At 40.5% G+C, this 13,242-nt stretch overlaps 1 protein-coding gene across 1 annotated transcript in view; it reads left to right on the top strand.

Annotated features, from left to right (window-relative positions):
• Window positions 1-13,242, top strand: part of NFATC3 (nuclear factor of activated T cells 3) — a 62,291-nt gene that overhangs the window by 21,204 nt on the left and 27,845 nt on the right. Inside the window, exon 3 of the mRNA XM_081963330.1 lies at window positions 6,583-6,745. Coding sequence (XP_081819456.1) covers window positions 6,583-6,745 — 163 coding nt within the window. The remainder of the gene's footprint in view (window positions 1-6,582; window positions 6,746-13,242) is intronic.

Here is a 13,242-nt window from a genome sequence, read left to right as displayed (position 1 = left end):
GTAACCGGAAGTCTAGCTGGCCGGTGTGTATGCTCCCGCCAGAAACCTGAAGTGCATTTTCCGGTATGTGCATGCCCCCTGGCTAGCTCCTCTTCCGGGTCGTGTCCCAGATGAGCGAGCGCACTTCCTTTTCGGCACTCGGTGCCAAAAAGATTCGCCATCACTGGTGGACTCCATTAACCTAATTCTGGAGTTTCACCTAGCAGAACTATCGCCATAAGATTAGGTTCATACCAAGGGCTAATCCCCCCTCCCCATATCATGTAAAATTAAAACTAACCAAGCTTAGTGGACTACTCCTATAACATTGAGAAGTCTGGTTTTTGGCTCCCTACAAAGTTGACATCATTTTCTTTTCTCCTTTTCCTCCTCTTCACTCCCCAAATATAGAAAGTTCAAAAGAGATTTGGCCAGCAAACAGCCTTCTGATGCGCACGATAAGGAAAAGAGCGTACCACAAGTGATACCCGACAGATGTTCTCCTTTTATCAGAAGTGTGCAGGGAGTTAACTGTTATTTACTACTTTAAAAATACTAGAAGGAAAGAAGAGAAGGAAAGTTTGCAATGTAAAGACCAAGAAGGGAAAATGGATTGGGCAATCAGGAAAAAAAACAATATTGGCTAATAACTATACAGTTCTTCTAAATATTCTTTTGGTTAAGGAGGTTGAAACCAAAAACCTTTTTTAAGATGACAGACGAATTGACCCTGACGGACATGTGGAGAAGCTTGCACCCAAAAGAAAATAAATATACTTTTTATTCCAACCCCCATAAATCATGGTCGAGGATCAACCTGGTATGGATGAACAAGGAAGTAGGGAAAGGGATAGAGAAGTAGTGTTGGCTTAACTGAACGGTCTTCTCTGTGCGCTGCGGGAGAGTCCAAGCATGGGTTAATTCTGTCTGACTGCCCTGGACTGAATTGAAGATCTTTAGCCACGCCTCTTGCACCGGCATCTTCGATTTTCGATGAAGGTGTGGACTGATAGTCTGTTCAAAGGTGGTTCCATAAGTCTGTTACAAGATCGTATCAAAGGTTAGTCACAAGTCGCAAAACATCGCCGTAAGGAAAGGATGTCGACTGAGGAAAGTCAAAGTCAATAAACACTGGGAGAGACCTCAGGGCGGGGTTGGACTCTCCCGCAGCGCATAGAGAAGACCGTTCAGGTAAGCTACTTCTCCTGTGCGCTGCTTGGAGAGTCCAAGCATGGGACATACCCAAGCTAAATGTCACTAGGGCCAGGATCACTTGCGTTAACGGTCTCTCCAACCGAATGAATGCCCTGAAGAACTCGTCTCCCAAAGGCTGCGCCCGCCAACATGAACTTATCCAACTTGTAGTTTCGCACAAATTGGGATGGTGATGCCCACGTTGCCGCCCTGCAGATCTCGTCAATGGGCGCTTGAGTCGCCCAGACTTCTGTAGATGCGGCGCTCCTTGTAGAATGGGCCGTGATGTGACACGGCACTTGTGTCGATTGGAGCTGATAGACAAGGGCAATGCAGGCGCGCAACCATCTGCCAATGGTAGCAGAGGTGACCTTGTGCCTCATAGTGGCAGGTTGAAACGATACGAAGAGTGATTCGGACTGTCGAAATGACTCCATGCGCTTGTACTTACGGAGTGTCCTGCGTACAACTAGCTTGTGCCATCTGCACTCCCTAGGGTGTCTCGGATGCGGGCAAAAGTCTGGAAGGGTGACTTCTTGGCTCCGAGGGAACCAGGTGTTGACCTTAGGGATAAATGAGGGATCTAGGCGTAGTACGACCCTGTCGGGATGTATGATACAAAGGTCCTCCCGGACAGACAGGGCCCCCAGTTCCGAGCTCCTTCGTGCTGAGGTGATGACGGTCAGAAAAACTGTTTTGAAGGCTAGGTGTTTCAGGTCACAGGATCGAAGGGGCTCGAACGGAGAGCCGATCAGTGCCCTCAAGACCACGTTCAACTCCTAGGAGGGATAACGGTGGACAACAGGAGGTCTTGAATTGGTGGCCACTTTGAGAAAGCTACGAACCCTGGGGTGACGAGCAAGGGAGAAGTGGTTGTTGTGAACCAGGACCATAGACAGCGCTAGGCCTTGGTCCAACCCTTCCTGCAAAAGGTCCAAAATCTGTGGGATAGTGGCAGAAGTGGGATCAATGGTCTTTGTAATACACCACCTGATGAAAGCAGCCCAAGTGGCATCGTAGATCTTGGTAGTTGATGGTCGCCGAGAGGCTTGAATAGTCTGAATGACCTTAGTGGAAAGTCTGTCTCTTTCCAGGAGTTCCCTCTCAAGTGCCAGACAGCTAGCTGCAACCACTGGAACTCCAGGTGTGATAGAGCCCCCTGGTTCCGGAGGAATCCTCCATGGTTTGGCAATGGAGAGACTCACCAGGTTGGCGAACCAAGTCCGTCTGGGCGAGAATGGAGCCACTAGTATCACCTCCACCTACTCCCCAAGAATCTTGCGGACCATGCTGGGAAGGAGTGGGAGTGGCGGGAACACATAGAGCAGGCCAGGAGGCCAGTGGCAAAGGAGGGCGTTGACTCCTTCCGCTCCTGAGGACCGGAACCTGGAGAAGTATCGGGGAAGATGGGAGTTCTCTGCCGTGGCAAATAGGTTGACGGACGGACGACCGAACCTCTGCATGATCTTGTGGAAGAGGTCCGGGTGCAGGCGCCACTCTGAGACCCCCACACTCTCTGCCAAGTAGGGACAGTCGGGTGGCAAGAAGAGGAGTAGCGGCAATTTGTCACCGACTCTGACCGACGCAATGCAATAAGTGGCCACAAAATGGCCACCACGCTGAAAAGGCAGGAAAACCTCTGTAGTTAAAATGGCCGCCGCCTTTAATTTGGCTGGAAAATGGCCACCGCAACCAAGAAACTGATTGGAAGGCCTTCCGAGCACGTCTCCGATGCGATGGGTGAGAACGCGAGTGGCCGGGCCCTAAACCACTGCCACTGCGCCCCAAAGATACCAAAACCGAGGGAGGCGTCGGCACTCTGACCCTCCCTCGTCGCCCTTAGCGGCATGACAGCCACGCGCGCCTGAGCGAAGCCCAGGAAACGTCGGCTCGCAGATCGATGTAGCTGGCAGAGAAAGATTTTTTAAAACACTCACCGACCTGATTACTGTAATTAAAATGGAAAAGAGCTAGGTTGGAGAGTCCAATCAAGGTTATTAATAGGAACCACGTTATAACACGTCCATGGGCTTTAGACTGAATTGAAAATCTGGGATGCTGGTGCAAGAGGCGTGGCTAAAAATCTTCAATTCAGTCCGGGGCAGTGAGACAGAATTAACCCATGTTTGGACTCTCCAAGCAGCGCACAAGAGAAGATAAGAGATTTCCCCAAATATGTGGGCAGTCCATATCCCCCTTGAAATAATATGGAGAGGCCAAAGAAAAAAGAAGAGAAGATAATACAATAGCAGAATTGGAAGGGATCTTGGAGGTCTTCTAGTCCAACCCCCTGCCGGGGCAGGAAACCCTATACCGTTTCAGACAAATGGCTATCCAACATCTTCTTAAAGACTTCCAGTGTTGGGGCATTCACAGCTTCTGGAGGCAACTTCTGTTCCACTGATTAATGGTTCTAACTGTCAGGAAATTTCTCCTCAGTTCTAAGTTGCTTCTCTCCTTGATTAGTTAAACCCCCAGACATTAAACCCCCAGATTTTAAAGGAGAAGGAATATACACAAAGGATCACTCCAAATTTTGAGTTAGCAATTCAGATCTTTCCTGTGACATTACTATGAGTAGCTGTGTCTACAGAAAGGAACCTGAACAATAAATTCATATCTAGATTATTCACCAATAATGTATATAAATCAGTCAGCTAGGTTGAGTAAACGTCGCCTACAAGTATATTTGTTGACCAAGGGATAAGTGCTCATACAAGTTGAGGACTTTCAAAGTGCCGACACGTCTTAGAAAAATAAACACTTTAGAGTATATACATATTAAGAAGTTAAAACATTTACACATAGCTGTATTTGTTCATCTAGTGTTTTAATTCAGTTCCTTATTAGTGGCAAACATATTAACATTTTAAAGTTGCGATAAAACACTGAATCATTAAACATTGGCTTTTGATTTTAAAGCCACAATTAAGTTTTCCTAGCTTCCTTATGAAGTAGGAGTTTCTTCTATTTTATCCTGCCTATGTTTCCCAGCTGAATTCTCCTGACATTTTTTGTACCTTAGTTGCATCATCTCTGATCATGTTTGAAACGGACTTTTATTCAGTTAAAAGTACACCAAAGAGCGATTTACTAATCAGTTCTTAAACCTCAACATTTTACTTGGCTAAAGTTTCCAATGTCAGTTAAAAAGCAACCTGGCAATTTGACCCTTTAAAATTGGACCGTTTAAGAAAAAAACTTCAGAAACGTGAAAGATCTCACTGGCGATTCGTTTTTTGAGCAACCGATACGGTTTCAGTTCGTTTCTTACGTTGGCAAAATTTTGGCAAAACCACCCTGGCTTAACAAGCCTAAGAAAACTCCTTCGATGTTCACAATAGCATGGCTCAAAGCAAAACGCCTAAGATCGAGATGAGAAATCTTGAATGGTGAAAAGTTTTGTGGTTGGTCATTCGACCGACACATATTTTGCTTTGAAGTGCAACTAACTAACTAACTAACTGAAGTTAAATCTGTCACAGGAAAATGGTTCAGTGCAGGTGCAGGCAACTTACTGTTTTTTACTCGATCATCTCTCTTTTTTAAAATGAAGGATTTACTGATTAATTTCCTTTTAGATGTTATGCAATGGATGCAGATCTAATCGCACTTGATTGATACAATCCATTAGCTAGATATCTAAAAGAACCCGTTCAATAGGAATGCTTTGTTTGTTTTGCCTAACTTAATGCATCAGTTTCAGTTTAACTACCAGTTTCTCAATAGTACACCAGGCCATCATTACTGATTTCTCTAATCTTGGGTACAAGAAATATCAATAAAAATAAAGCCACATCAGTGCTACACCTGGTGGTTGTATTAGAAACTTTCCCTGTGAAAAGAACCTGATTGCATCATCTTTATTGGCAAATCCTTTTTTGTACATTTGGTTTGGCACCTCTATTTATTTATTAGTTTTTGTTAGGTTTTGTTTTTTTTTGACCTTTTGAAAGTTCCATTCTCCAAGAAATGGTGAATATTACGTGTTGCTATTAATACAGCCACTATATCTGTACCAGTGCTTTTTTTCCCCACTAGTTTATAAAGCAGATTTTGGATCATCTTTCATATTTCATGCCCTAGCAGTCCAGATTCCCCCCCCCTCCCGCCCCACTTTCTTTTTAAAGATATATTTGAAATCTTCTTTGATTTTCCATCTTCTGCAGTTTGGAAAAGGGTGAATGATTGACTAGCTCCTTGATTTGGTAAGAAGCGCGTTAGTAATTCTACTTTTAACCTGGAAAAACTCTCTGGCGATTGTGTTAAATAAGGAGGACATCGCTTAATTTTAGAAGATAAGTTTAAATAAACCAGACAACTATGAAAGCCAAGCTGTGGCAGTTTAGGATCTATTGAGGGGAAAGTCGATCTTGCACAGATTCAGAGTAGATTATTGTTAGCCAGTGTCTGCTTATGCTCTGAAATTCAGGGTTATATGTTCATTAGTAGTCTTTCCATTACTTCAGAAATAGGAGGCTTGCAACCTAGTCATAAATATTTTGGAATAATACAGAATGTTTTCTCAGCGAAGTGGCTCTCTGCATTTATTGTCTTTGCAGTGTGAAATGTTCTTTAATAATGGTTGTTTCTGCTAACTATCACATGCAAGGTCATTGTTCGTGCCACGCTGTGTTTAAACTGTTTCTTTAAAAATGGACTTGAAATGCTTATCTGCCTCCTTTGCTAAGGTTGCATTAGGCACTTTCTCATGTTATCACAGTACAATATGCTTAAATCCTAGCTCGCTAGCTAATCTTTTTATTTGTAATATTTATCTTTCCCTGCAACAAGAATCCTGTGTAGCTGGTGGTAGCTTGATGTTCCATTAACACATGCTTAATGCGTGCGCATAACAACAATACTGCAATTCATATTGGATCTTTGTAGAGGGATAGTAAAACTGAATGAAAGGAATTCCACAGATAGTTCACTTTGGTGTGCTCGACAAAGGGCTTAAATGCTTCTGGAAAGTTATGAGTTAGGTCATTCAGAGTATCATGCGTGCAGATAGTGCAGGTTTATGAAATATGCCACACTTTTGTAATAGAGTCCTAGTCATAACTCTTCATGCGTAGGAGAGCTATTAGAGTCTTTGGGGGGGGGGGGATGACAGTTTATGCAAATTTGTTTCTATTTTTTCCCCTTGGCCCTTCACATCTGCTTTCTTCTTGCGGGTAACTAATGTTTGTTAACATAAAACAATTATAATTGAATTATTTTTAAAACAAATTAAAATAACATTTTAATGTGGGAAAGACAGTCTTGTTTAAATCTTTGTTTAAAACACTTCACAGCTTTATTACTATATTTATAGTGTTACCTCCCCAAAAAAACGTGGACATTGAAAGGAGGGAGGTTAGAAAAAGATTATATTTGTATTGAAACATATGCACTTCTTGGTTTTAGCACATCTTCATTGCCGCCTCTAGACTGGCCTTTACCCATACAATATGGGCAGTGTGAACTGAAAATAGAAGTACAACCAAAAACTCATCACAGAGCACATTATGAAACGGAAGGCAGCAGAGGAGCAGTAAAAGCATCTACTGGTGGTCATCCTGTAGTCAAGGTAAGAGATGCTACTATGTGGCTTTTCTGTGAATCCCATTTCCCCCTGCTGTAGTGGTCTGTGGGAATGGCCTCGGGAGGCAGGATGAAGATGTCAGGGTTCCAAATATCATGCAGAATTAAATCAGAGTCCAAGGCAGAGCTATCCTTAAAGTTCCAATTTAATAAGACAGACATGTTGGCATCGTGCTGTGGAATCCCAAATCTGAAGAACTTTCTGGGATTCCACCCAGTTGTCATGATCTTATCCCCACACCCATAAATCCATCACATGGTCCAATCTTCTTCGGCCACGCTGGCATCTCTACCCCGCTGGTTCCGGTCAGGTGTCGAGGTGCGGAGACAAAAGATGACCTTGGGCTTCTAGAAAAGAATGACAACAACACATTCCACAATTCTACTCCTTTCTATTCCCCCCTCCCAATTACTACACTAATGTAACAGCATAGGAAAATAATAGAAAGTGTGGCCGGCCAAAGATCCTAAAAAGGAATATAACTGCAGGCCTGACAGAAGACTCTGCAGCCTAAGCAATGGTCTTTCTCCTGCCTCCAAAATCATCCCCAGATATCATTATAGCTACATGTTCTTGATTATAATAAAAATAATTGTCTACAAGGAATGAACAGTGTTTGGATAGAATTATGTCAGAACTCTGAAGAGTGCTGGCTTATTATTCATGAGCAGGTAGGCCTGCTAATTGTTCTTAACTTGCTACTTCTGTTATTTTTACTTCATTTAAAGTAACTTCATTTCCCAGGAACATAGCCAGATCTCCTTGTTAGTTGCTGACAATATCAGAAGCTACGGCCTAAAGTTTACTTACTTATAATGTATGGCTTGCTTAGAAGCGACAAGAAATGTGCACATAACACTAAGCTGGAGTCATTTTTGGGCACAGAAGTATACTTGCTATGAATGAAAACCCAAAATTCTGATCTGTGCCTATTTTGGCCATTGATATTTTGTGTAGGCATTAGCAGACATGCATTATCACAGTCAGTCCAATGCAAATGGGGGTTATTTCCAGGAGCAAGTGCACTTTTATTACTGTGATACTTTCCCTTGTTCCAACACGTGAGAGGGAAATGGAAAGATACGGTAGCATGATTATAGTCTGCACACAAATGGTATTTAGCAGAGCCGGGTGCACGTTTCTTGACAAGCAAGTAGCCAACAGATTTAACGTTGCCCTTCTATTTATGTGCGTAAACAGGAGATTGAATATTTTTTCATAATGCTTAAGTAAGACATTAGGTATAAACTAGAGTGTAAATCACGTGTTCCCTTGATCATAAAATGGGGTAAGTAGGTGAATGCCAAACAAATACTTAGTTTGTACGTGCTAAACATTAACGGGCTTTGTAATATTCAGGCAAGCATTAAAATAGCCAGTGATTGCAGACTGTATTTTTTTAGACGGTGCATAGTTTTGTTGTAGGCATGGGCTTTTAGACACACTGCACTGAATTGGTTTAATACATAATCCAATACAACTTTACAGTACTTGGAATTAAGTACAGTTCTGTTCACGGGAGTTTATTTCCTTATACATGAGCCTGGGACTCAGTGTAGATCGTGGCCAAATCTGAGCTTACCTTGTTACGTAATCACTGAAATAAAAATTAGAAAATGAAATCCTCCTCCTTTTATTATAGTATTAAAATTGTAATATGCTAAAATGATTTATCTTGGATCTGACAAGAAATGCTCTCTTAGCATGAGGATCTTAATGCTTGATAGTTAACATTGCCCGTTTAATTGAAATCATTATCCTATTGCTCAAAACAGTTTTGCTAAATGTTTATTTTTTTTTTTACGAACTTGGCGATAAACAGTTATTAAAGTGTGCAGTTGGACTGGGGTATTTGCAGACTGAAGACTCACGGGAAGGCCAACATGTATGTGTTGCATACAGTATGTTTTTTTTCCCCCATTTCTCCTTTTGATGGAAAACAGAGTATTGTAGTTCGTCTAGAAGGAAGTTGGGACATGCAAGACTACAAGTCACATTTCTACATATATACATGCATTAATTTTGTAAAACAGGGCAATTCGTTTGCAAGTAAAATTATTGAATCAACAGTTTTAAGGAGTTTTCTTGTTTGTAATAGTGATTGAGCTACCTAAATATTGTGATATTAGACATATTAAGATAAACAATGCATGAAAATCTTTTTTTATATAGCAATTGTTTATTATTTTGGGGTTCTTTTTGGAAATGTGATCTGGGAATTCTTGCCTGAATCTGGCAAGATTTCAGGTGGGGAATACCGTAATTTATGAGATGTAGTGGATTTGCAAGGTTTATACAATAATCTGAACCTCATGTATAACAGGTGTTTGATGCGTGCTGGTATGTGTAAGTATATATTATTGTTCAAAAGAAATAGGCTTAGAATTGTGGTATCAATAGTGTGTTTTTCTGCATAGAACATCTATGATTTTAAAAAAGAAAGTTTTCTTTGGGGGGAAAAGGGTAATATTGCAAGTATTGCTAAGTAACTGATAGACATGAATGGTTCTTTTCTGGAGCAGTTGATGCAATTTTCACAGAGCTGTAGTAATAATGGGGGATCTTTAATGATCCAATATCAACAAAGTCATAACTTCTGATGAAGTTTCTAGAAATGGAATATCTAATAAATGTATAGGAAATATTGTTGAAAATGGAAAGAGGATATGGTATCTTGAATGTAATCCTGGTTGATAGGGAAGAATCCATCAATGATACATAATTGTCAGAAATATTAAAAGGAAATGTGACCATGTTATGTGAAGTCCAAAATACAGAAGGCGTTGGATATTCAAGACTTTGGATATCTGTTTACAAAAGTATAAGGAAATTTTGAATAAAATCCTTGGTAAGAAATTCTGAAGACTCCTGAAAATATGTGAAAGTACAGCTGCAACCTGTTCCCATCAGAGAATAAAACTGAGGATGTTTAAAGAAGCCAGTATATGATACCTTAGTAAGAACCACTGAACTTAAAAGGACCTGCGTCACATTAAGGAAACTCAAAAGTTCATGGACGGACAAAAAAGGCAGGTATTGTAGGTGATGAGTAGGTTGGGGTCAAATGCATCATCAGTTTGGTATCTCTACATCTTAAGTCCACCGCCCCCTCCCCGTTGAAGTCCATTGACTCTTATCTGGTGCCAATTTGCCTTGGCTGTTAGTAGATCAGATTCTTGTGTATAGGTAGCATGAATAAACTTGTAGTTGTTTTGAACCCTATCCTGGTTCCTGATTTCTTGACAGATATCTTCCAAATAAAAATGTTAGGAAGACAAAGCTCAACATGAAGAATAGTTATGATTGATTAAAAAAAGTAAGAAAAACTGCTTCCTAGGCTATATTAGATGATGTTTGAAGAAGATGATGCTTAAAGAAGATAATTTATGCCAACTGTGACAAAGAAAAGCTTTGCCAACCTAAAGGGTGATTTGTACCCATTATAAGCAAAGGGATGATTTCATGCCTCTTTAAGAGTTTGATTATACACTTAGGAACTGAAAGAGCTTTCAAATATTATCTCAGAACCATTATCTATAATGCATGAGAAACACTGGAGAATTAAGTTATGTCTCCAACTTCAAAAATGGGATAAGTATGAATGTGGAAAATGTTAGAAAGCCTGCAAAAATGGCAGCATTTTAGAATAAAATACCAGTGTTCATGTGTGAATCATTGTATTGATTACAAGAATTAAAACATTCTTAGAAAAAAATATATTCCAGGCCAGGTCTCTGACTGATCTCAGATAATGAGAATGGCTTAAGCATAGTTCTTTAATATTGTACTAGCAAAGCATTTAACAGCCTCTGTTTTAAAAATAAAACAAAAGTGACCTTATTATTGATAATGTTGCTATAGTATTTGGAGTAATGGATGGTAAAGCAGCTGTAGTAAGCTGATGCTCATTAATTGATCTATGTCAATCGGTCCTGTGTATTAAAATAAATAATGTGGCAGAGGCTGTGGATGGTTTGCTTATTAAATGTACATACAACACAGAGGTAGAAAGGCCTATCAACATTATTGAAAACAGACTCACATTTTAAAAAAAAACTTTTGAAACTGGGGAAAAAGGGTTGCAAAAAGCAACATAAAATTCAACAGAGGGGGGAGGGGAAGCTAAATCTTATTTATTGGGTAAAATTTATTGGGCCAAATCTTAATTGGCATGTAACTAATATGAATTATCGGCATAATGTGGCTGTTAGAATTGCTAACAAATTCTTTTTATAACACAATTTCCTTTAAAATTAGAGATTGATTGCAGCCATCCTTGTTTTGCAATTTTATTAGAATGTGCTCTTTCAATTTTATCAAACCTTTGACCCATTATGTCCAGAAACATAGCTGAAAGGTATTCCAAGATTTGTCCTGAGGACATCTGCTTTTTTTCCTTTATCCTCCAACTTTAATGTCCAGCCTTTAAAGTGTTTGTATCATTAAAAAAAACGAAAGAAATCTCTATTTTCTCATGAGCCAATATCTTCCAAATAATTCAAAATTATAATTACAAATCCTTCTGGCCTTTTAATCTATTACTGACTTTTCAAAATCTACATACTTAGTACCCCTTTGCTGCATAGTCCCCCCCCCAAAAAAAACATATACATATGTGTGTGTGTGTGTGTGTGTGTGTTGCATTTGTGCTGATAAATAAATAAAGGGAGACTAGTATACATCTATTTCAAGCTATTTAGCTCTCATCAGCTAGCCATACCTTTACTGGGAATCGAATATACATACATACATACATACATACATACATATAAAATTTTCAAACCAAATTTGCACCATCACCTTTTAAAGGAGATGGAATCTCACCCAATGAGCAGAGTAATATCTTGCCAGTCCAGAGGCTCTTAATCTCTTCAATATGCAAAATAAAAATAAAAATCCAAAAAAGTGTTTAAGATGTAAGAGTCAATCAAGCTTAATGTTAAAGGCTGCTTTGTGAATGTGACTTTAATGTCGTCTCAACTTTCAGTCACTCCATTCATCAAGTGACTGAAAACAGTCGTTTTTGTGATCTGCTCACAAGGAGCTGCTGTCCAGAGTCAGGTGGATGATCTTAAGGATCTCTCCTTTGTTCCCAAGAGGTCCTGCTAACTAACTCCAGCATCCAGGGATGAGTCACCTTGCAAAAGCTGTCTTGATACCCAGCAAAACCAGGGAAGCATAACTCGCCCACAGCACTTACAGGAAACCTTTCAGAATTGTTAGTAAATTCTGAAGCAGGATTAATTAAAAAAATATATAATTCTGTTCTGTATTAGTTAGTCATAGAAAACTGAAATGAAAGAGTGATGAAGGGCGTATTTTAGAAATGCGTAGGGTATAATAGTAGCGTGTCAAACAGTGAAATTGAAATGAATTCCAGAAGTATGAACTGCACAACAGAAACCTGTGCTTGGTGGAGTTTTAAGTGCAAGAGCTGTTGCACAGGGGGCAGTCCCACTCTCTTGGCAGAAGCAGACCTTAATTTAGTTTAGGGGTGTCCCCTCTGCCCCAACTTTTAAGACCTGTGGACTTCAACTCCCAGAATTACCCAGCCAGCTTTGCTAAATTGCTAAGATTGGACACTCCTGATTTAGTGGCATGGAGAACTGCTATGGCTGGGACATCTCCTGCTGCGGTAGATATTTAAGCAGCTTGTCATATTCTCAGCAAAATGTCTATGGAAATTCTCAGCCATCCAGGTCATGGTAGTCCCAAAGGTGCTTTTTCAAGAGGCAACTGGATTTTCTTTGTTGTTCCTTGAAGACGTTTCGCTTCTCATCCAACTGAACTGAAGAAGCTTCGTGGATGTAGAAACGAAACGTCTTCAAGGAAAAAAACAAAGAAAATCCAGTTGCCTCTTGAAAAAGCACCTTTGGGACGTATTCTTGGTTCTTCACAACGTCTTCTGGGCCTGCCTTCTTGACTGTTAAGACTGTTGATCAGTTTCCTGCCAGGGCCAGATTTCACATGTTGCGATAGACAAATCTTCTACATCACTGAGACTCAAAGATTGATCAATTAATCAATTACCCTCTCCTGGTTTGACCTGTCTGCCGAGACGTTGACTGGGCTGTGGCCACTGTGTGTTTCAAGTACTTGGAGCCACAGGTGAGAGGTGGGTGTCAGGTGGGGACCAAAGATGACCCAGCAGCCTTAAAAAGGGCGCAGCATGCCCCTCCACCAGCGGTGCCATCCCTCCCTCATATACGTACCCCTATCAATCTCCAAGAACAAGAGTACGGAAAAATAAGCCTCAAGTCCCCTGAAAGTTTTGAGAATCTTTTGAAAGATTCCAGGCATTGATGATAAAACTGGAAGGTAGAAAAGATGGAAGGTAGTAAAAGATGGACGCGGATAGTAAAATGTGGCTCATTGGCTAGTCCAAAAAATAAATAAATGCAAACTCTTCTCGCAGATCAGTTTCTTTTGAGCTTCTGGAAAAAATGTACCGGATGTAACAAGTGACCCAGATTTGAGAAGAC

Source organism: Natrix helvetica (assembly GCF_964273705.1).
Source record: "Natrix helvetica genome assembly, chromosome: 10".
In the NCBI taxonomy this organism is placed as follows: domain Eukaryota; kingdom Metazoa; phylum Chordata; class Lepidosauria; order Squamata; family Natricidae; genus Natrix; species Natrix helvetica.
The sequence above is the reverse complement of the archived record's forward strand: the minus strand, read 5'-3'. Positions and strand labels throughout refer to the sequence as shown.